This window comes from Sarcophilus harrisii, chromosome 2, assembly GCF_902635505.1.
Source record: "Sarcophilus harrisii chromosome 2, mSarHar1.11, whole genome shotgun sequence".
Taxonomy (NCBI): Eukaryota; Metazoa; Chordata; class Mammalia; order Dasyuromorphia; family Dasyuridae; genus Sarcophilus; species Sarcophilus harrisii.
In genome coordinates, this window is record NC_045427.1 from 375,780,162 (window position 1) to 375,805,284 (window position 25,123).

Consider the following 25,123-nt stretch of genomic DNA (forward strand, 5'->3'; position numbering starts at 1 on the left):
GCTGTAAGAGAGCTCTAAGATGGGGGGAAATAAGGGAAGGAAGGTCCCACAGGACTAATGCTGACTGTGCTGAGTCTTAAATAGGAGGTGGTGCATTTCTGTCTTGGGGCAGACTGTGTAAATACAGAGAGGGGTGCTAGATGATCTATCTTATTAGGAGGAAAGTTAATTGATCTGAAAGAGGAAATTTGGTGAAGTAAAACTGGAAAGGAAGCTTAGAGCCTCATTGTGTTGATATATGTTAGGCTGAAGAGTTTGTGTTTTATCTTGGTGATAATAGGAATTCTGTAGTTTTTTGATCAGCAGAGTCAGACATGAGCTTTCAGAAGATCATTTTGGCAACTGAAGAGTGAATTGGAGATGAAAGAATAGTGACAAGGAGATGATGTTGTTCAATTTTATCTGACCCTTCATGATTCCATATGGGTTTTTTTTGGGCACAGATCCCTGGAATGGTTTTGCCATTTCCTTCTCTTAATTCATTAAGATGAGGAAGCTGAGACAAACAGATTAAATTATTTGCTCATAGTTACTAAATTGGTAATTTAGTGTGTAAGGCAAAATCTGAATTTTTTTTTTTTTTACGTCTGGGCCTGGTGAAAACAGTTTATTTATTTAATATAATTTTTAAATCATGAAAAGTGAGAATTAGTTGAAGAAAATGGAATTTAGTTGAAGAAAATGGAATTTAACATGGGAAGGAAAAAAATTGAGGGGAAAAACATGATAAGCAGTCTTCAAATATTTGTAGGGTTATTGGATGGACATTTGGGCCTTTGAGAGCAGAAATGGGGGACAATTGATAGAAATTACAGAAGCAGAATTATACAATCTCAGAAATGGAAAAATCCATCTATTCTAAGGGAAACTTGAAAAAAAGAATACTTTTTGAGTATATTCAACAAGATCATCCATCTTTTGCTAGCTTTCCAGTGTGAGGGAATCCACTATCTTTTAAACCAACCTATTTGGTGAAAATAATTTAGAGAAGAGATGATCATTTTCATAGCAGAGCTACATAAGACTGGCATAAATGGGGAGAAGGAAATAGAATTGAGTGGTGATCTAAAGTTAGCATTGACTGGACTGGGTAAATGATTGGATGTATGAGTGAGAAAGGGCATAGTCAAGGGTGACTGATATTAAAACTTTAAGTGACTGGAAAGAAGATGATTCCCTATAAAAGAACTGAGAGAAAGTTAGAGGAAATGTGGGTTCAGAAGGAAAAAATGATGCTTGGTTTTGGATATGTTGTGTTTTAGGTTCTGATGGGGTGTCTAAATGGAGATATCCAGAAGGCAGTTGAATATGTGGGACTAATTAGATGTGGGAGACATCTTTGTGGAGGTGATAATAATACACCAAGATAGTTTGAGAAGAGAAGGAAAGAGAGTCCCTGGAATAACCCAATGGGACCCCCTCTACTTTAGTCATGATTTAGGTTGAGAAGGAGTGGTAAGACAGGAGAGAGAGTAGTAGGGTTGCAGAAGAGAGGAAAAATACAGGTAGCCTGAAGAGAGTAATTTAGTTTACCTTGTTATAAAGTTGAAGAAAGGTAAAGTTTGATTAAAAAAAAAGATAGAAGATTGAGCAGTTAGAAAGTTTGTACCTTGACTGTTGAAGGAGCAGACTTAGTAGAGTAGGATTGGAAAACAGATTTCAAGAGACTGAGAAGTAGGTGGTGATGAATTGTAGATAGTCAGTGAAGACAGCTTTTCTGAAATTATCAGTAGGAGGGCAGAGAAGATTATAGCGTGAAGATCAATATTTGGTCAGTTCCTAATAAATTACTGACAATATATGGAATTGGTAATTAGGTGTATTCAGAGATAAACAATATTTACCCTCCTCCCCCATCTCAAAGAGTATGTAACTGAGGAATAGAGATCATCATTCACTTTTATTTGAATTTTTTGTTATTAGGGCTTAAGGTTTATAAGACAGTTCACAAATATCTCATCCATACAACAACACTGGGAGATAGGCACCATTTTTTTGAAAAAAAAAGTTTTTTGGGTAGGTATTATTTCTTAATTGACAGGTGATGGGACATAAAAAAGTTAAAAATAAATAAAATAAATAAAAAAGGCATAAAAAAGTTAATTGATTTTTATCAGAGCCACACAACTAGTAAGTGTCTGAAGTAAGATTTAAATACTCTTCTTCCTAATATCAAATCCAACCTTTATCCATTGAACCACCCAGCTGCTTAGGAAAATACTTTCTTGACTATAGCCTAGCATGAATATTTTTACCTGCATCTTAAAGATGGAAAATTGAGCCCCAGAAGAATGAATTAATAGTTAATGCTGGAAGCAGAATTCAAACCCAGGTTTCCTAACAAAGAATACAGTGTTTTGTTTTGGTTTTTTGTTTGTTTTTTAAACACTGCAGTACTCAGATGCATGTGTAAACTTGGAGTACTATTAGAGTTCAGAGTTAGGAGATTTTACTTCCAGGCTTGTTGAATCATCTTCCTTAATCCTCCCTGGGGAGACATCATTGAGCTGGGCCTTAAAGAATGAGTGGGATTTCAGTAGTTGATATAATGGAAATGTTAGTAGAGAAGGGCTTTCTGAACATAGAGACTCTCAAGACAAAAGCCACCGACAGTGACATCACTAAGAATGTTAGGTCTTCAAAAATTGTTTTTAATGACCGTATTTTCCAACTCTCTCACTTATACAGGGAAATTGAGAGCAAGGGATGAAAACGATGTGTCAAACCTATAGTAGGAGTAAATCATAGAGACTTGAACCCACGTCTTTTTTTTTTTTTTTTTTTTTTTTTAACCTTCTAAACTTTGAAGAATGGCAGACAGTCCACATCGAATTAAAATTAGCACCTGTTTAAGGAAGAATAGGACATAATACTTGAGAAAGAGACATTAGTCCAAAAAGCTAAAGTGACATATAAAGAGCACTGAATTTCAATTTAGAGGGTTTCCATTGACTACTGTGGCCTTGGGCTGACAAAATCTCATCACATGCCTGGCCTGCACTAGATAACCTAATGTCCCTTCCCTTAGTCTGTGATAGATTATGTTCTATATTGGGAGAAAGGGAATATACCACCATGAGTTCTATGAACTTATACTGAAAGGACGTATGCAAATATTTTTATTTGGTGCTGGACGGGAAGTGTGGCCTTGATTCAAATCCTGCCTTTTACATTTCCTAAGTATATGTGTCCATAGGTAAGACACTATCTCTCTGTGGCTTGGTTTCCTCTTTGAAATTGGAGTAGACTGTATAGAACCTATTTTACATTCTTGAGTCTGAGGCTCAAATGAGATACCCAATTTAAGCCATATTTAAGCTGAAGTTTTTTTCCAGTGTGAGGAACAGCAAGAAAGACAGTGTGACTGGATTGTAGAATACATGTGAAAGTGAATAATGTATAATTTAGCTGGAAAAATGCATAGGGCTAAATTGTGACAGCAGGATTTAAAATGTCAAACATAGAAGTTTATATTTGTGCCTGGAGCTAATAGAAAGCTACTGGAATTACTGTGGAGGCAAGATGACATCTTTGGGAGCTGTGTGGAGAATAGATTGGAATGGAGAGAAATTGGATTGAGGCAGGCAATCCAATTAGGAGGTTACTGTAATTAAATTTAAGACAAAAGTGACGAAAGCCTGAGCTCAGGTTATGGTTGTGGGAGAATAAAAATGTGTGACAACTGACTGGGAGGAAAAGAAAGAATTTTTGGGAATGCAGTAGGATTTCCCAGAACTCTTCAGTTTCCAATGATTTTAAATATCAGATTGCAGAAGATAAAAAGTCCATGGGGACTACTTTAGAGTATGAACAGCAGAGGGGAAAAGCCTCAAGCAGTGTGAATCTGAGATCATGAGACCTGCTAGGTCTGCATCTTAACAGAAATGAGCTTATCAGGATTGAAAGGAAGAAGTAACTGTTAGAAGTAACTAAATGTCTTACATAGTCCTCGAGTTCTCTTGTATTGTTTTTTAAATCTCTTGAAAGTCTTTTAAAATCCAGGTGAAATAGAACTTTAGGATCAAGATCCAGGGAACATCTCTAATATGACAACTTAAGTTATAGAACACAGCTGCACAGAAGGTATACAGTGGAGGAGGCACATGCAGAATTCTGGAGGCCAAGGGGAGAAAAAGCTGCAAGATGGCTACATAGTCTTAACCCACCTAACTTTCTTCTTGTCTAGAAAGAATGAAAACTTGGGGAGGCATCAGTACTTTAATAATAATATGCAAGCAGTCATGAATTAATTTAGTAATTTTTCAGTTACAGTAGAATAACATCTGACACATCACTGGAGCTCAGCAAATATTTTTCCAATGAATGAATGAATTCCCCAAGCAAATTTTATTTGTTTTAGATCTTACTAGTTAAAAGATGTGAAAGAAAAATTTTATGTTGATCCCTAAGGAAGCACTCGTCTTTACTGTTTTTAGCTTTATAGGAGACTTTGGATATGAGATACAATATGGTCAGGAATGGCCCATGATTAAAAGGCCATGATTTCCATTCTTTGAGGAAGTAGGAGGAAGAAGAGGTGGTGGTGGTGGTGGTGGTGGTGGTGGTGGTGGTGGTGGTGGTGGTGGTGGTGAACAACAGCTAACAAACCTTAAACCTACTTAAGGTTTACCTAGTGCTTTGCAAACATCTCATTTCATCTTCACACCTACCTTGTGAGGTAGGTTAGGGTGCAGTGGTTTGGTCACATCTGCTAAGTCTCTGAGACTGGATTTGTATTAGATTCTTTCTGACTCTGGGCCCAGCACTTTTATCTACTCTGCCATCTGGTTGCCTGAGAGCATACCCACATTGAATAGTATCTATTCATTGGAGTAAAGATGAAATAATTACCTAATTGGTTGCTTTAATATGGCAGAGAAATTTCTATACTCCCTGGATTAGAGAGTTATATGTATGGATGTGAGCATGTTTGTATTCTTGTATGTGTGTGCGTGTGTGTGTGTGTGTGTGCGTGTGCGCGCATGCTTTGTAGCAGAGAAGTCACCCATGGGTAACAGAAACCGTACTAAAATATAGCTTAACAAAACAAAAATACAGTATAACATAGATGATTTTCATTTGTGGTTTTCAGCCTCTTGTGTTTTTGTACAAGATTTAAAAGATCTTTTGTTGTAGGTCACTTTGGTACTTCTTGGGTGAAGCACTACTGTACATACCAGCGGGAATCGAAAAGAATCACCATGGTGCCCTTTGACCAGAAATCGGGAGGAAAGGGGGTGAGTGATTTTGTCTTTAAATCATATTAGCCCTCTTGAGGCCATGGCTAGTTGGCCATGGATTTAATCTAATAAGTTACTTATCTTACCCTATTCCATGGCCACCTAAACCTTGTACCTTTGCCAAAAGGATATTGGAAGGCAGAGCCAACATTCCCATGGCTGGACAAGTAAGCTAAAGCACATGCCTTAGGGAAACTGGATCAGTAAAGTCATCGTCCTTCATAAAGGACAGCATTATTTTTTGTTACTTCTTGGTAGAATGTGTTTGCTTGAAAGTCTTTGTGAGTTTAATCACAAAGAATTTCATGTGAACAAATTTATATTGTTCTCTCTTTAATTATGCGTATTTTCTACTTCTCCCCCCTTAAATTAAAAAGCACCATTCCTAACTCCCCCTTCTTTAAGGGGTAGGGGTAGCGGGTTGGAATGATTGGGGGGGTAAAAGTGATGGGGTAGGAATTAAGTTTCTATATTATTATGTCCAAAATTGTGTGTCTTATTCTGTTGCAAAAATGAGTGTTTGTCGATTGCATTGATCAACGTTCTTAAGTCTTTCAGAGTTTTAAATAGACACATTCATACACCTTTGGTAGAGCAGACTTTCTTGGGGTGGGGTGAGGGAGGTGGATTTCTTTTCTTTAGATTTGAACTCAAATCTTTTAATCTTATACCCATAGTTTTGGGTGGGTTGTGAAACATAACTGAAAACCAGCTATCACCATGGATGAAATGAATGTTCACGTATGTAGTGTCCTGTTTGGTTTTCTGGAGGTCTTAGAGCAGCCTTCGTTTCAGTTCAGTAATCATCACAAGAATAGCTAGGTGTTAAAGTCCAAATCCTTTATTGTCTCTTTCACAGTCTGGTTTCCTTGCCAGGGGCCCAGGCTGGCTTTCTTAGAGGTCTTCTGGAATCTTGGTTTCATTGGGGGGAGCAGGAGGACAGGCCAGCCACCATGAGGCTGATGAAGATGGAATGAATCTCTCTGAATCCGAGGGCTTCTGCTTCAGCCTCCAACCACCACAAAGGTGGACAATGGAATGAATGTGTCTCTGAGTATGTGTCTGGCCCTTCTAAGTCTCTGAGCCCTTCTGAGTCTGTCTCAAAAGCCATAATTTAGAATAATGGCCTTGCATATGAAGCTTGAGTTATAGATTATGCAAAACAAGGGGATGAGAAGGAAATTTGCTTAGCAGGAGCAATTGGAGTGTAATCTAGGGCAGTTAAGCCAGCTGTGGTCATTGGCTCTCACGGGGCCAACTGGTAAAGGGATCATAAGGTATGTGAAGGTCGGGCAAATTCTGGGATATATGAGAGGATAGGGTTTTTTAGCAAAGAGTGATAAGGCTGGATTATCTCTGGAAGTAGACAGTTCTGGTAACTACTTTTAAGGCAGCTTAGAGAGGCTGAAACATGTGTCTGAGTAACATCCAAACTAGACTGGGAGTTGGAGGGATGAAATAAAAACATAAAGAATATGAATCTTTGTATAGTTCTGTTTGTCAGTTTATTTTTTCCTTGGGATCTTTACTCTGGCAATCTATTATTCATCTAATATATAGCATAATTTCCCTAGCAGTGAGGAAAGCCAGTAACAGTGTATATTTTACATAATGCTTTTTGTGAGCCCCTTAGTGAAGAACTGGTTTAATGAAAGAGCATGTTGAGTAATCATTTATGAACTATTACCTTTGGAATCTTTGCTTTTTTCTACATTCCTAATTATTCCAGCCTTCCATTTTTTTGTCATGTACTTTTCCTTCTTTATCATACATTTATGGCATGTATCTTTCTGTATCTTTCATTGATCTTTTCTTCATTTCTTAGCTAAGAATTTCTTAAAATGTCAATTTCTTCCAACTCTGCCAGTCTTTTTTAGCTTCCATTAGTTAACAGATCATCTCTATAGCACTCCCCTGATTTGGCATATTCATCCTTAGCTCCCTTCATCCACCCACATTATATGCCATTTTTAGTTCTCCTATTTTCTTCCATTTCACAGGACTGTACCATATGAGCCTGGAAAGTGGGAAGGGTTCCTTGTCATTGAGCTGCAACTTGCACAGACATTCAGCTCACTTATTAAATCTTTTCCTTTAGAACCCAGAAAACTTTTTGTGGGAGGGGAAGGTATTTTCAGAGCCATTTGGAGAATTGCTAAGGATTCATTAAAAACCTTTGGGAGGAAAAGACTGGGTTTGATCTTTACCTAAATCTATGTTTATAATTTCAATTGAAGAATTAACATCAGACCATAAAAAAGCAAAAAGCAAAAGAGATCAAGAGAAAAGAAGGTTTGCAGATAGGAGCTGTCTTTTGAACTGCTTTTTTCCTCACCCTTCTCTGTTTGAGTGATGTTCCTTCCACAAGGTATTAAGAAATAGTTTTTTAAATTTTACCTTACCTTGAGTATAGTTTGTCAAGACTTTTTATGTTATATCAGCAAGTTAGACAAGTATGTGGTTTTTTCTTTCCTGTTTTGACACCTAATGCTACCTGTCCCTGAAAGCTGTCAGTCCAATTTTTTCCTTTCTTTGCTGTTATTTGTGCCACCTACATTCTGTGTCAATCCATTATAAAATTGATTTTCACCATTTATTCCCAAATATATGGGATCCCTTCTCTGTTGTAGTAACCATTCCTTAACACATATGCATTGTGGTCTCTGTGTGATATATAATGGTTGTGGTCAAAACAACTTGGATGAAAGCAATAGAATAAGAACATGAGGCTGGGGTTGTTTATTTCTAGTAGTGCTTGGCACAGTGCCTGACACATAGTAGGTGCTTTATAATAAATGTTTCTTGATGATCTTATAGCTTTGTTTTTAGTTTCTGAAAATGAAAGCTTGTTCTTTTTAACCACTCCAAGGACACACTGCAAGTTAACAAATCAGTATTTATAAAGTGTATTGAAAATTACAGTGCTAGAACTAACATACAATTTTACAAATGTAGGACCAGAAGGGACCTCAGAAATCATCTTGTTCAATCTCTGCCTTTTACCGCTGAAGAAACTGAAGTCAGATTATTTTGGTGCCTTGCCTAAACTCATTGAGTGGAAGAACTGAGACTTGAACCCAGGTCCTTTGATGTCAAACTCATCACCCTTTTCCATTGTACTGTGACCTTTGCAGTATCCTTCTGATTTTCTAATTAAATTTCTAGGGAAGAATTATTCTTTGTCATTTTATTGAGAGGCAACACGGATGTGGTAGAAAGAGTGTTGTATTTGAAGTCAAAGGACGTGCATAAATCTTATCTCTTGTCATTCAGTACCCTTAGATAATTAATTTCTCTAATGACAGTTAATTTGTAAATTGAGGATGTTGAACTATCTGCTCTTCTAACTCTGTCTGTGATCATTCTCTATCATTTGTACCTTATAATTAAGGTTTCAAAGGAGATATTTTTAATTAGACACAGTCACTTCTACAGAAAAAACTTTTGATTATTCATCTACTTAGTATGTTTGCATGAATATGTTTGCAAATATAGATTAAAAAAGACTGCTCAAGTTTCTGTGTAATGTTTTGTCTTTTTTTTTTTTTTTTTTTTTTTTTAACGAGAAGATGAAGAGGCCAAGATCTTCATCTCATTTTATGTTCCTTATGTTTCTTACTAGGGAGAAGATGAATCAGTCATTCTCAAATCATGCACACGAAGGAAAACAGACTCTATTGAGAAGAGGTTTTGCTTTGATGTGGAAGCTGTAGATAGGTGAGTAGTTGTCTTCTTTTTCTGAGGTCCAGGGATAACTTAATGTTTCAGTTGTAGTTTACATTTAGTCAAATCTGCAAATCTACAAATCTGCCTTTCCTCCACACATCCATCCTCATCCACCCTCACTTTCTTTTTATTTCCATCCATTCCCTTTGACCTTCCCATTCCTTCTCTTCCTTCCTTCTTTTCTTTCATTTTCTCCCTTTGTTTTCTTTGTTTCCTTCCCTCCCCTTGTATCTTCTCTTATCTTCCCCTCCTTTTACCATTTTCCCCTCTCTTCTTCCCTTTCATCTCATTTTTTCTTTGTTTTTCTCCTAATTTCCCTGTCTTCCATTTTCCTCTCTTTTTCTTCCCTCTTTCCTTTCCTTTTTCTTCTTCCTTTCTCTTTGCACTCCTTGTGTCCTTTCTTTCTCTTTTCCCATTTCCCTCTTTACCTTTTTCCCCCTCTAACTTTCCTTTTCCCTCCCCTCTGCTGTCCTTCCTCTTATCTTAATCTACTTTTAAAACAGCCTATGCACAACTTAGCATCGTGTCTAAAACCATCTACCTTTCTCTCACATATCAGGCTTAACCACTAGACATTTTCCTTCCCCTGCTTTGAGGTTCATTCTCTGGTATGTATTTTACTCAACTACATGCCCCAAACAGACATTTAGAGAGAAGCGACATGATTTTCTTGGCATGATTAGGCAAAATTTTTGTGGTTTTAGACTTGTTAATATAAGAAAGAAGACACAGGAAGAGAATTGGACAATTCCAGGGTGTGAAACCTGGTTGTCTGCATCAGTCACAAAAGTTATGTATGAAAGCCTTCTTACTGTGGAACCACGTGCCACCTATAAAACTAAGGGAAGAGACCAAACCACTTGTGGATTCTAGGACCCTTGATTGAGAAACTTGTGTGTTCCTCAGATTGAAATTTCCGTCCTTGAGACATGTCATTCCATAGTCTTAAGCGAATCTTGACAACATTCCAATTCTTTAGATGCTTTTCTTGGCAACTTTTAATTCTTTCAAGAAACCCCATGTGTTGAATTTATTTTAACTTTAGATTTTTCAGCATGGACATCCTTAACTCTCCAGGGAGCTTCTCATCTTACTTATACTCATACCAGAGAGCAAGTCTTAATTAACCCTGTATTTATATGCCACTCTGAAAAACACTGCTCCTTTGCCAGGCCACTCTGTATGTAGCTTGGTGATTTCTATACATATTTGCCAACTTTTCTCAGTTGAAGAGTCCTTGAAACTGAAGGAAGATTGGCGTATGTTCCTGAATATGCTTACAGATTTTGGTGTGCATTTCTTTGTGATATAACATCTTGCCTCCAAGATCACATAATTATCAGCCTGCTTTTTCTACCTAGTATGTCAAACTATTTTGTGCTTAAGACTGTCTTATACATTCATGAAATGTAGTATGATTAAAAATGAAGCAGAAAAGTAAATGCTTTTGGTAAAATGTGAAGTTTTTCTAATTGGTAGGGGAGAGGGGAATATTTATTTCAAGGAGAGTGATAAAACCAGAAAGTCTTCTGGAGGTCCAGGAGTACTTGATTCCTTTTGCCTTGAAGCGGGTTCTATGTGATAGTTCTTTTTAATATTTAATTGTAGATAACATTGTTTATTCTGAATGGTTACTATTGGAATTTAAAAAAAAAAAAAAGGTCTTTTCCACATGTTGTCTTTTCGCTTGACGAGTGTTGATGGCTTGTTAGTTTGATCAGATGTTCCATCTAGGTCATATTTATCTATCAGTTCTTCTTATGATCATTTGCATGGCTTTGCCCTCTGGCTCTTGGATGGAATGGAAGCCAATTCAAAGATGCTGTTCCAAGAAGACTCACTGTGTTTCCATCTTAAAAAGTTGCCACAGCTTGTGGGGAGTTGTTTTTTAGGCAATTAAAACTCTCTGTGGCACCTCTCATTTCCATCCTTGCCAATGCTTCCTAGTACCTTCTCCCCTTCCCAAGTACTTACAAAACCCATAAAAGCTTAGAATGTCCCAATTATAGACTCAGAGAAAATGTGTTGAATTGAATAAATATCCTGGAGTGGGTCCGGGAAATCTATTTTCTTCTCTCAGCTCTCTTAGCAGGGAATGGCAGGGTCCTTCAATAGTAGCTTAGAATGAGATTCCCCTGTTCCCCTACTTAATCCAGAGGGAAGGGTACACTTCTGTGATAGATATCTCCAAGTATCTTGTATTTTTCTGTGCTTTTCTCTCTCTTCCTCTATTCCCTTCTGTCTGCCATGTATATTTTTGTAGTTTCCTCACATATTAGGAAGGGACTAGCAAGCAAAAGACATTCCATCTGCAGTTGTCACTGGCAACTCTGGGTCCTTTTATCTGGCAAGAATCTAGTTATTCCACCCCCACCTCTCCCCACCCCCCAAGATACAATTCAGCAAAAAGGAGATGAAAGCTGCTTTTGTCTCCATCAGTGTTTGCCTGTAACCCCAGGACTCACTCTTATGTATTTCTGACTAAATCCCTTTTTATCTATAGGATTTGATAGAAAAAGTTATGCAGTTTAAGATGTCAGAGTAAAAAGAGAGAAGTTAAACGAGAAAATAAGAAAGGATAACTTTGTACATAACACTTTAGAGAGCCAAAATGATTGTGGGGCTACATTGATCATGTAAAGTACTGGCCACATACTATGTTACATTAAAATTTTTCACTAGTGGTTACATGCTTTACCAATTGATTCTTATACCATGGGGTGGTTGTTGAGAAAACATTTTGTATATTTTTATAGCTTTGTGAAAAGGGAAATGTGAATGTTGTGGATTGTTCATGTGTTGAACTTGGACATGTATTCTGTTTGACTCCAGGGTTTCTTGTTTAAATGCTGTTCTCATTTTATCATGGGGTTTAATGTTGGTGTTTTTAGTTCATTTATAAGTGAGGAAACTGAGATACATAAAAAGAGTTTAAGTGACTTGCCCAAGTCACTAATAAAATAGAGCCAGTATAGAAAATTAGACCTTCTGACTCTGATTAATATTCTTTCTACTTACCAACATTGTCCTTTTTATTTTAGTAAGTCCTGTCAAATTTAGCATCAAGGTTGATTTTAGGAGAGAGATTTAGTCCATCCAGAGAAGAAAACAAGATATATAGTAATTTACTAGATTCTCAAGAGTATCTTAAAATACTGTATTCATCCTTGTATCTTAAATGAGGGTAGAGCTTGGGAAAGGGGCCCAAATTTGAGTTAATTTTACTCTCTCCATGTGGAGAAGAGTGATACAATTTCTGGGGAAATTTCCACTGTCATGAAATAGAAAATTCAGTGTGTGTCTGAGCACGCATGTGTATGAGAGATGGAAAAGGTAAGATCCTTTAAATGCTTTAGAAATATATTTAAATGGAAGATGCCATTCTTGACTCTAAGCCCATTCTGTAATTATCATTTTGTGTTTATCCTAAGGATTACAAAGTTAAGTTTTACGTTGTGGCACTGAGGCAGTGAACTGGGTTTGGCTTTTCCCTCTTGTATTTTGTAACCTTGGATAGGTCCCTTTATTTTTAGTATTAAATTTGCATTCAGATGGATTAAGTTAGTAAAGGAGAATGGCGTAGTTAGGAAAAAAAAGAGGGTGGAAAATGATATTGATTAATTATCTGCCTTGTTTTTTATTATAGGCAGTGTATTTTAGGTAATTCTATTAGTCTTTAATTCTTGGCCAAAAGAAGAGAACTAGTCATTTTGTATCCATTGATTGAAAAGGGATAGGGAGAGAATGTGGACTGACCTCATGGCAAGAGTAAGAGATGCCAAGTAGATAGCCAGACTTGCTTCACTGGCACCTTTGATGGAATGGGAGAGTTGAGGAAAGTCTTCTGCTCTTTGGAAGGCCATACTGGGTCAAAATTTGTGGGAAGCACATGAAAAAGCATCAAGAGAAACAGGTGGGAGGTGGAAGTAGTTGCTTTTGTTTTCTTGGAGTGGACTCCCAAATTGATGAAATCACAAATTTTTTTGAATATTTGAGGTGAGAAAATATAGGTTCTGGGTGTTTAACTTGCAATAATAAATTTTTGAGGATGCTTTTTTTTTTTTTTTTTACCATTGATAATATTGTTTGTATTCTCTTCATGCTCCTCTTTAATCCTTTCTCCTCCCCTTTTTCCAAATTATGCTGTAGAGTCCTAGGACTGGAAGAAATGAAAAATGTTTCAAGTTACACAATTTGACTTATTGTCTAATTGAAAATTCTTTCCTGCAACATCCCTGAAACCCTGCCACTGCATGAGAAGAAACTTGCTTCGAAATTGCTTTAATCTCAGTTTGGTTCCCCTTTAAAAAACACAAAATTTTCTAGTTCTTACTCTTTTTTTCATTCTATCCTAGATTTTAATCTCCTTCCCCATACCATCTCATTCTTACAGACACATACCCTCTGAGAACCCCTGGGCTATTCATGTCATAATATTCCCTTTTGTTGTTGTTGTTGTTTTACACAATTTAAAAAAAATAATATTTTTAAAAATATGAACTCATTCATCAACAGATGTGGAGGTCTTAAAATATCTATGAACAAAAAAAGTTTTATATAAAACTACATATATCTGTCATGTACAGTACACATTTTTCATTGTAGTACAAAGAGAAATGAATGATGAACTTCTTAGTGGAGAATCATACTTTCTTTAATCCTGTACAGACAGATTTGAGGATTGACATAGACCTATGTGCTCAAGCTGAAATAATAACAGATTTCTATGGGCACATGCTGAAATTCAAGAATTAGCATTATATTGTGTCCTCTCTCTCTTTTTCTCCCTCCCTCCCTTCTTTCCTCCCTTCCTTCTTCCTTCCCTCCCTCTCCACTCCTTCCCTCCTTTTCTTTCCTTCTATTTGTTCATCTATCTGCATATGTATGTTTATGTGCTTGTCTATATGTATGTATACATACAACACAGAGACACATATATACATACACATACACCTTCTCGAAAGCTTGATTATCCTACTTAATGCTATAATTTGGGTAATAACTATCTTTTATTTGTTTATTTTTTTCCATATAGATGGTTAGATCTGTTATCATAGATTTGGCCATCTTTGCATCCCTGAAGCTAACATTCTTTGCATGTGAACTAGACTTATAATTTCATTGTTATGCTAATGAGGAAATTTCATTTATTACTGTAATTTGCCACCTGCTCATGGTCTTATGGTCTGAGAGAGAACTGCCTAATATTTTGAGAGCTTCAATGACTGGTCTAGGGATCTCAAAATCAGTATGTGACAGAAATGGGACTGGAACCCAAGTTTTTTTGACCCTGAGGTCAGTGCTAAATCCATGAGGTCATGCTACCTCTCATAGTCAGCATTTGATGTTTTGGATTTATAATATTTTAGGCACGTCAATAAAACTTTATTTTTGGACAGGAGAATCTGGAGGACATCAACACCTGTAGTAAATCTTTTTTTTCTTTCTGACATTATGCCTAATATCCATCCAAAAAAGTGGGGAATTCTTTTGGTAAACACACATCTGCTTGTATTTGCCTATTTTATTTCTTACTTGGTTATAAAAATTGTTGTCTTTGTATTCTTTTGGGCAACTTATGTGACCTTTATGTAGGGCTGGGAGATTTCTTGTTTAAGGAACCATTAAGGCTATTTTGTTCCATTGGGTCAGATGCTTCTAATTTCCTTCTTTTGTAATCAGCAAGCAGACACAACAAGGCAGGATCTGTTCAGACAGTTGTTTGAATATAAGGATGTGGTTCTGTCTACTTTAGAGAATAATTTGCATATCTAATCAGTTGCCAAATCTTGCCCTTGTTACATCTTTGCCTCGCTTCTCAGTTTTGTCTCCTTCCCTCACACACTACCAATGTATTTTAGTTAGCTGTTTCCTGGACTATTCCACAGAGTGTGGTGATCTTGTTCTTTTTTATAATATATGATTCTCTCTGGGAGCAGATTTCTTGGAGAGGTTTTCAGGAGGGAGCCTTAATTTCAGTTCAGAGTAATAATCACTTCAAATACAGCCAGCTAATAAAATCCAAACGTTTATTTTCTCCTTCCAAGTCTTATCTCTTTCCTTGGGCCCCGGTAGCTTTCTTAGAGGCCTCTCTCTCTGCTTGGTTCCAAGAGCTCTTGCAGCTCTCTCTGAATCTCCAGTTCTCAATCTCAATCTTGGTTCTGTTCCTCTGAATCCTTTGTTCTGCCCAACTGCCGTCTCTAGCTTGTCAATCTTCTGAACTGACTGACTTCACTAACTCAGCTCCTTTTTATGCTCTTTTAGAGGTGCCAACTCAAAGGTTGATTCCTCTGAAAGAGTGGGATTGTGGGTTTCTGACTTGTGAATCTCATACTGAATACTGACTTGTGAATTTCCCAAAAGTGTGAACTCCAATGAGTATTTAAATATGCTAGTGAGCTAGAGGATTTGCTAAGTACCATGCTAAATTAGGCAACTGACTTATCACTTTGTAAGGATTCTAACAACAGGGCTTGTAGGAGGCTTCTCCTGTGGATAGGTCTCATAGCCTCAAGCCTCTCTTCACACTAATCTGAACTCCACAGTTGCCAGTAACTTTTCTTTTGGTGAGGCATTCAGGTGTAAGTGACTTGCCCAGGATCACACAGCTAGTGTCAAGTATCTGAGGCCCAAATTGAACTCCAGAGCTGGTGCTCTATCCACTGTGCCACCCAGCTGCTGCGCAAGTGATTTAAACAAAGCATATATCTTGTCTGACCGTTATTATCCTAGTTACTGAACTCCTTTTTGACCTTAGAATGAAATAAATATAAAGCCCTATATTTGGTCTTTAAGACCCAGTTTATTTTCCATATCTTCTAATATTTCATTATTTTCTTCCATACACATCACAATTCAGCCCAATTGTTTTATTTTCTTTTAAATATGTCACTCATTTTCTTCTTCCATATGTTTGCACTGGCTCTCCTCCATATCTGAAAGTACTCTTTCCTGATTTCTCAGAATCCCAATTTACCTTCAGAATCTTAGCCCAACTCTCACTTTCTATGGGAAACCTTTTCTTATCTCTTCAGTTATTATCCCTGTATGTACATATGTATATGTGTGTACATACATACATACATACACACACAAAAAAATGACTTCCCTTTTTATTCTATAATCTTCTTAAGGTCAGGAGCTTTGTTGTACCTTTGTTCTTATATCCCTGATACTTTGCATACATAGTGTCTGACATGTTGCAAGAATTAATAAATTGTTGCTGATTTAAAGACATTTATTGTTGTTGTTTTGTTTACTTTTTTTGTACAGTCACATTGTTGGTGATGAAAAATATTATTTTATTATATTATTTTTATTTTGTATTTCCTGAGAGAGTTTTTGACATTATCTTTAGTGTTTAGTTTTAGGTTGTGTTATTCCCAGCATGGATTTCCATGGTTTGAATCAGCTTTTCTTCCTGATTGCTGTCTTCATTAAAATTTCTCCTATTAGGGTCCAAATGTGTTAGTTCTGTTGCTGCTGCTGAAAATAGATTGTTATAGAAATCCTAACAACATTTTAACATTTTCAATCTATTTCATGGCTTCCTGCCAGTTTGTCAGGATCCTTCTTAAAATGTGGCATCTAGAACAGAACACCATACCCCAGATGTAGTCTTGTAGTCTGAGTAGTGCAAATAATATAGTGAAACTCTAACCTCACTTGATCTTTTATCTCTACAGCCTGAGATAGCTAAATTTTTTTTTTTTGAAAAAATATGTCACTCAAAACTTTATTCTTTTTTTTTGCAACTTAACAGAAAGTATTTGTCTTGCCAATAATGTATTTATAACCCATGTCTTAAATTCCGTTTTTGTTTCTGCAAAAGCACCTAGCATAGTCCTGAACAGCAGGGCCCTCACTAATTTCATGCTTATTAAAATTAGATGTAATAATTTTCTCTGATTGCATTCACCAACCTGTTTTCTAACCTGTCATCTGGACTATATTTTGAAAGACTGGTCTCCTATGAATAGGTTTGCTAACCTCAAGTTTCTCCACACAGTGACCTAAATTGATTTTTCTAAAGCATAAATTTTGTCTGACCATTTTTCCTCTGTTCACTAAACTTCAGTGATTGTTACCTCCAGAACCAGATAAGTCCTCTGTTTGGCAATTAAGGCCCTTCTTCACATAGAAAGTTATAGATTGCCAGGACTGGAAAGGCCTATAAAGAATATTTAATTTAAATAGGTACCATTCCCATCTTGCCTAGTCTTGCTTATGAAAAAACTTAGGACCAAATAAATTATTTCACTTGAGATCACATACTAAAATTTGAATGCAGGGATTCCTGAATTCACTTTGATTGGTCTTGATTCCATCACGTTGTCTCATACTCATGCCTAGTATAAGACAAATCGAGAGTCCACAATTCTGACCATTACCCCTTATAGCCCTCCTCCCCCCAGTATGACACTAGGTTTAGCACAAAATCTTTATGACCCCAAAAGGGTTCTTTTCACTGAAATAAACCTTTAGTAATAATGGCATTTCAGTTCCTGTCCTTCACTTAATACATTGCCTCCACATGTATCTGCTTTTGTTTTGCATAATTCATTCACTATTTAGTATCTTATGGGAATAATGAACATAATGTTGGGAAAATATTTGCTTAAGCTAAAGAATCAGGGGTGTAGCCCTCAGCCAGTCTTGCTGAATTTGTTTATTTTCAAGAAATTTCTCACAGATGTAAATGACACATGGGCATTTTCTCCCACGTATTTCAGAAGAGGCCACCAAAGCCATATGGAAAATAATAGAAATGGAGAGCTCCTTTTTGATATATGGGCACAGCCTCCTGTGTGTAGTGTTTATGAGAGAGGAGAAGGAAGCAATTAGAGTGCTCTGTTTTCTTTTTTTTTTTAGACTGAATGATTCTGACAGAATTCTGTATTTGGGGAAGAGCTATAGTACAAAGACAGACATTTGTATGCTTTAAACTAGGCCCCGAAGGCCTGTCTATCAGAGCAGGACAGGGAAGGGAGAGGAGACTGATATTGGCAGCTGAGTGTAGAATTTCCCATATCATCTTATTCTAATAGACCTGACAGTTGGAAGATTCACCATTGACATCTTTTCTCCCCTAGAATTTGGCTTTTATAAAGCAACATTGGTGTCTTGTCTTCCCTAGATTTGGCTTTTATAAAGCTGAATACATGAATATTTCTGTATGTTTGAACTTTTCTCCCTTTTTGTTTAATCCTTTATGGTATTCTCTTTTAGATACCTTGAAACTTGGGTCTTATTTCCAAGGCAAATTAAACAGAGTAAATAAAGAGCTGTGCATTTATCATCTTTGTTTCTCATCTATTTCCATCTTTCCCAGCAACATGCGGTTAGCATCAGACACGTATTAGCTGTGTAGTTGTGGACAACTCTCATTTTTTGCATCTATAAAATACGAGTAATAACAGTACCTACCTCCCTGGGTTGTTAAGATGATCAAATAATATAACGCATTAGCATAGTGCCTAGCACACAATAAACACTTAGTAAATATTATTATCATTATTATTATTATTATTATTATTATTATTATATTATTATTAGTATCATTATCTTTATCATTATTCTTTCTGTTTCACTTCTGTTGATATTTTCTATGTCAGCAGAATATATTTTTTTGTAAGTGTATTTTTTCCATATATATTTTTTTAAATAAACAACATCTTTTGGGTAGATAGATATTTAGTTTTGTAGTATGTATATCTTCTATATATACAAAGTATTTTGTTCTATGTATGTATTTAAGATAAACACAGGTTAGTCTATATGTTTTGTTTTTTTATGTATGTATTCTGTATAAACAAGAAGTTTTGTCTGTGTATGTATATATGTGTATATAGACAGATATTAAGGGTGTGTGTGTGTGAGAGAGACAGAGAGACAGAAACAGAGAAAGATTATTTTTCAGAATGATAATGAAATTACAGAGGAAATCAATTATTTTGAAATACAAGAAACCAATTTAATATACCCCTAAAGGACTGGCTAAATGCCTAGGGAATGAAACACAGCTTTGTGTGTAGATGTCTGAGGCTTATGGAAGGAAAAATGAATATCTTCCGTCATTCTTCCAATTCTATCCAAGGGTATATTTCAAATCTGTTGACTTGCCTTATTCAGTTCCCCATTTAGAAGAAATCAGGAGCAGCTTTCTGAGAGAGAAAGAGAGGGGAAGAGAGAGAGGGGAAGAGAGAGGGGGGAAAAGAGAGAGAGGGGGGAAGAGAGAGGGGAAGAGGGAGGGGGAGAGAAAAGAAGAGAGAAGGAGAGAGAAAGGGGGAGAGAGAGGGAGAGAGAAAGGGGGAGAGAGGACATTATCTTTCCCAAGGCAGGTGAACTTTATCGTTTAACAGAGCCTGAGACTTCATTATCCTGATTTTGAGCATTAGCTTCTGGAGACACTTAATGGATGTCATGACTTTTTCTAGTGATGTCTGATATTTCTGTTCCTTTATATTCATGAATTCTAAGTGAGTATTGAGGAAATGAGCATAAAATGCAAAAAGGACATTATGAAAAAAATGCTTATTTATATAAACTGTGGTATATAGATGGATGCCATAACAAAACTGGTAAGGGTCCCCACACTTATGAAATCACAGTTCTGAATCAAAAGAAAAAAAGAAAGCCCAACTAAAAACAAATAACAATAGAAACTAATGAATGTAAAGTAATTAAAGTTTAAAAAGTTAAAGCTTGTGGCAGCTAGATGGTAAATAGAATATTGGGAGGACTTGTCTTGTCTTCTGAGTTCAGATTTGGCCTTCAGTCACTTACTAGCTGTTTGACCTTAAAAAGGTCACCTGTTTGCCTCAGTTTCCTCATCGGTAGAAAGAAGGAAATGGCAAACCACTCCTAATATCTTTGTCCAGAAAACCCCTAAATGGGGTCACAAAGAGTCACATATGCCTGAAAGTGAATGTACAGCCCCCACAGAATTTAAAATTCCAAGATAGGAGAGAGCTTTGTTGTATTTTAGTGTTCCCACCTTTGTGAATTTCAATCGGTTCCTCAATCTCTGTTTACTTTCCAGCAGATGAGAGTTTTTTTTTTTTTTTTTTTTTTAAACCAGATTTCCTCCTTTCAGTTTTAAATCTTTGCCACTTTGGAGGCCAGGCGCTGCTTCAGATGATTATTTCTCCTCTAGGTGGCAGGTTTGTATGTATATTTAAAGCTCTTGCAAGGACAGACTGAGAAGAAATGGTCTTTGCTTTGCAATTTGAGAAACAGTGATGCATGGTTTACTGAGGAAGAAATCTACTATGGGCACTATTGTTTACAGAAAAAAATGCTCTGAAAATGAGTCATTCTTTCTCTAGAATTTCCTTTTGTTCCCTGTGATGTATGGCTTTGCATCCACTTACCTGAAAAACCACGTGTAAAGCTGCTTTTTTGAATATAGCAAATAAACCATTATAGTATGAGAAGCGTGGAGAAAATTGGTTAGGTTATCTTATTAAATGGTCAAAAATATGTGGATTACTCAGCAGTGAGAATTTTCTCTTTCAGTTGTGTGCCTTTATCTCTGACAACAGATGAGCCATTTTTCCTGGTTCTAAACTTCCCATCCCCCGCCCTCCTCTTTTTTTGTTTGGAATAATATTTGATTTTTCTTCCTGCCGGTTGGACTTGACCACTTGACTCTAAGCCATTGACATTTAGGAAAGGAAATGGCCTTTTCCTTCCTTAGAGAGGGTGTTATGGAGACCCAACATCCATGGACTTTAGTGGAATCTTATACTTTGTAAATTGCTCCTGGATAGTCTTCTTTCTAAAATGAGTCAGTGATCCAGTGTGAGGGGAATATCTAAACTTTTCTTTGGTTTTATTAACAAGAATTTGGCAAGAAGTTTTCAAGTGAGAACTCTGGGAAACTCTTGTTCTTATTTGAAGGAATTAGAAAAGGGATATAGGACTGGAGGCATTGATAGTAGAGCTGCTCTCATGCATATTTATTTCCATGGTTAATTCCATGTAAACAAATACTGTAGAATTTTTAATGAATTGAGCATACAGTTAAATAGAATGATAATAATTATTAAGTTTTATATAAGCCTTTAAAATATCCAGAGTGTTCTCTTTGTAGCAGCCTTGTATATAGGTATATAGAAGGTAGTATGTAAGTTGTATCTGGATCAGTTTTCAAAAAGGGGAAGAAATAGCTTCTGCAGATTCTGGACTGATGATCTTAATATTGATCACTAGCATTGATTATTCAAATGAATGATTTCTGTCAGAAAGTGAAACAGTGAGTGATAACGATCTATGACCAGTTTGTTAAGAGCAAATCCTATATGATATATCATAAAGGTAGTTTCTGTAAATTTCAGGGTTTTTTTTCCCTCATGTTAAATTAATGGACTTGCTGAAGAAAGATGTGAAGTGTATAATTAATTAGATTCTGAAACAATTAGACATGATTAATGGATTGTCAACTTAAAGGAGGTCTCCAGTAGAGGGCCACAGGTCTCTGTGCCTAGTCATTTTTTCTTTCAACAATGGTTCATAGAATCATATAGATAAAGCTGGAAAAAGCCCTTAGAAATTGTCTAGTCCAACTCCTTCATTTAACACATGAAAAAATGTTTTATCAATGACTTGATGAAGGCAGATCAAATTGATCAAATCAGAATTTATAAAGTTATCAAATTTGTAGATGATACTAATTTGATAAGGATAGTTAATTTGTTGAATAATGCTCTTGCATTAAGATCCAGGAAACTCTTGAGAAGTTAGGATTATATATCAGATCTCATAAAATGAAATTTATTTGGTATATATGAAAACATATGACAAAAAAGGTATTGTACCTAGTGTTTTGTTTTGTTTTTTAATGAGTTCCACAAATAGAGGAAGGAGATAAATGGCTAAAAAGCATTTGAGATGTGAAAAAGGCAGATTAAAAATGAGTCAATATATTGTACAAAGGTCAAAAAAACATTGAGAGGTTTTAAAAATTCCCTCTCTCCCTCCTTCCTCCCTCCCTTTCTCCCTTCCCCCTCTTTCTCTCCCTCTCTCTCTCTTTGCCTTTCTCCTTTTCTCTCCCTTCTCTCCCTCCCTCCCTTCCCTCCCTCCCTCCTTTCCCTCCCTTCCCTCCCTTCCTGCTTCCCTCCTTTCCCTCCCTCCCTTCCTTCCTCCCCTTTTCCCTCCCTCCCTTCCCTCCCTCCCTCTTTTCTTTCTTGTCTGTTATATTTTCAGTTTCAGATTGTTTACCTGTCTCCCTCCCTGCCCATCCTGAACTTAAAAAAAATATTTATTTGATGCAGATTTATAAATATATATAAAACTATATGTACACTTCTTTCTTTCCTAGAGGGGATTTTAAAGCCACATCATTAGAGGGATGGTTGAGGATAATGAAGTGTTTAAAGAAGAGAATGAAATTCATGAAGATGTGCATAGAATTGAGAGTAGAAATAAAAACATAAGCTAGTCCTGCCCTCCAGGAACACACATTTAAGAAGGAAGACAGCACATATGGAAATCTTGGCTTTGGAGAGGGTGCAGCAGCAGATTCTCTAATGTTAAATCCATTGATGAAATAAGAATCTTTTCTGGTTCTTCAGTAATTATGGCTTTTGAGGAGGTAGGAGCTGCAACTTCAAAATCTGTTGTTATATCGTTTCTCTGCAAAAGTTGTTCCCTTTTGGCATAAAAGGGGTGCACACTATAATCAGGATCTATGCTTGGGCATTGGGGGAGGAGAGGGCATTATTATTTCTAGGGCTCTTAGACTTAACCTTCCCATTTGTAGAATTTGGTAAGTAATTGGTATTAGTGATGATATGAATGGTATCCCCTTCCCTCCAAGAGTATCTCATCCTTAATTATGTCCACTGGAACCTTATTAGTATTAATAGTAGGACCCCTGGCCTGAGTGGAAGAAAGATAGTGTTGCTATTCTGGGAGCTAAGAAGACTTAGTGGTAAGGGGAAAGGACATGATTGTTTTCAGACGTTTGAAGGTTTCTCATGTTAAAGAGGAATTACATTTTTTCTCGTCCTCGCTGCTGAATTATGGTCAATGGATTGATGTTACAGAAGGCAGATTTCTATTCAACCTAAGGAAGAAATCCCTAACTTTTAGAGTTATATTAATATGGAATAAATAATTTCCTGAATAGTGAGTTATCCCCATCAAAATAGGTCATTATTGATATAGTACTGATAGGAACTGAAGAGCTCATTTATTCCAACCTTCTAATTTTAAATATGAAACTAAATGGCCAAATTCACTCTGACCAAAATCAGAAGTGAATATGAAACCTACTTCTTCAAGTGGAAGTTAAATAAGTAAAATATTTCATTTTATTTTATTCAATAGATAAATTTTCTTTCTCTCCCAAACCCTTTCCCACCAAATTTAAAAGAAAAAAAAGAAAAAAGAAAACCTAATCCTTGTAGCAACTATATGTAATCATGTAAAATAAATTCCCATGTGGTCAATGTTCAGAAATGTGTTTCTCATTCACGACCTTGGTTTCATCATCTCCATCATAAGTTCTTTGGAATTATGTTTTTTTTTTTTTTTTTTTTTTAATGTTCAGAAACTTTAATCTTAGGTAAGCATGTTTGGAGGATGCTCTACACTCATGGGATACTGTGATTGTTTGTCTTTTTTGTTCTTCCCTAATTTAAGATTTCTTAGATTTCTTATTTGAGGTCCTGGTGATTTTCTTTTTTTTAAAAATCTGTCTGACATGTTATAGGATCTTTCCTTTTGGCAGCCTGAAAAGGCATTACAGTTCTGTTATTTTGCTCCATTTGGAATGTAACACTTGAGAAAAATTCTGTTTGGCTGACAATATTCACCCATTAGACATGTGGAATAGTATTATTCCTGGGGATTGTGTTTTTTAAAAGTGTTTTTCTTACTAGTTCAATGCTGTTCCTCTTGTCTCTGGCAGATTAGGAATCACCTAGCCTTCTCTTTTCATCTATCCAGGTCAGATTTTTTCCAGATTATGAATTGTAGTCCCCCTTTCCCCACTCCCCCCCAAACTGTGTTGATCTTATTCTTGGGAGGAAGAAAGTGGATTGGATATTTTTCTTTTCCTGTTGTAAGAAGCTGGTATCAGGACAGATTTAATGTGCATATGCATCTCATCACATAACCATGTACTCATGGTTATTTAGGCTCATTATCTTTTGACCCCAAACCTGGCATTAATAGTACCTTCCATTGCCCTGGTTCCTGAGTATTTGAGAGGCCAAAGTAAATATAATTTTGTCATTGTCTAAACTGTGCTTAGTGTTATAAAATGAAGAATGTTTTCAAGTACAGCCATCTAACTATTTTGTGTTTGTAAACTTATTCTCTCTTTCCCTCCTTCCATCCCCTCTCTTTCCCTCCCTCCCTTCTTTCTTTCCTCTCTCCTTCTCTATTCCCTCTCTCCTTTCCTCCTCCTCCTCCTCCCTTTCTCCCCCCTTTCTCTTTCCCTTTCTCCTTCCCTTCTTCCCTCCCCCCTTCCTCCGTGTGTGTGTGTGTGTGTGTGTGTGTGTGTGTGTGTTTATATCTATATCTATATGAGAGACATTGGTACAGACTCACCCAGCACAGCATGCCCTCATTAGAGAAGGTGCTGTGTAAGTAGAATTAAATTAGCCCAGACGACATGCCAAATATGCAAAGTTAGAGAATCTACCCCAAATGTTCATAGGGGCTATTTGTGTCTGACCTGTGGCAGAGCATTCTGAGCTCACATTGGTCTGATCAGCCAGTCAGACACACGGGAATCCACTCTAACATGGTGATGTCATTTGGTCCTCATTGAAAGCAAAGGGCAACAACAATGTACACATACATAGAGTAGTGCTCTTACTGATTTTGTGTGTGCATATATACATACATGTATTCACCTCTCCCCCTCTCACCCCCCACACACATACACACACTATCCATCTCACTGACTGCCTCAAGCACTATTATAGTTCTTGTCAATGACTAGTTATCCTTTAAGAAAGTGAGAGACCATTCTTGGTTTTGTTGCTCTGTCTTTCTAAATCTTTTATACTCTGTATTGTACCAGCTCTTTAAACATGACATACTCAAATCTCAAATGTGGTGGTTATAAGAATCTGTCTCATTCATAAGGTACTGAATCACTGGGTAACCTTTACTGAGAGAGAGGCTGGTTCTCAGGGCTCTGA

General features: G+C 36.5%; 1 protein-coding gene across 7 annotated transcripts in view; it reads left to right on the forward strand.

Moving 5' to 3' along the window:
• ARHGAP26 (Rho GTPase activating protein 26) overlaps window positions 1-25,123 on the forward strand; it is a 514,081-nt gene that overhangs the window by 176,321 nt on the left and 312,637 nt on the right. For all 7 annotated transcript variants that reach the window (XM_031953469.1, XM_031953472.1, XM_031953473.1 and 4 more), the window contains 2 exons: window positions 5,137-5,237; window positions 8,863-8,957. In XM_031953469.1, coding sequence (XP_031809329.1) covers window positions 5,137-5,237; window positions 8,863-8,957 — 196 coding nt within the window. The remainder of the gene's footprint in view (window positions 1-5,136; window positions 5,238-8,862; window positions 8,958-25,123) is intronic.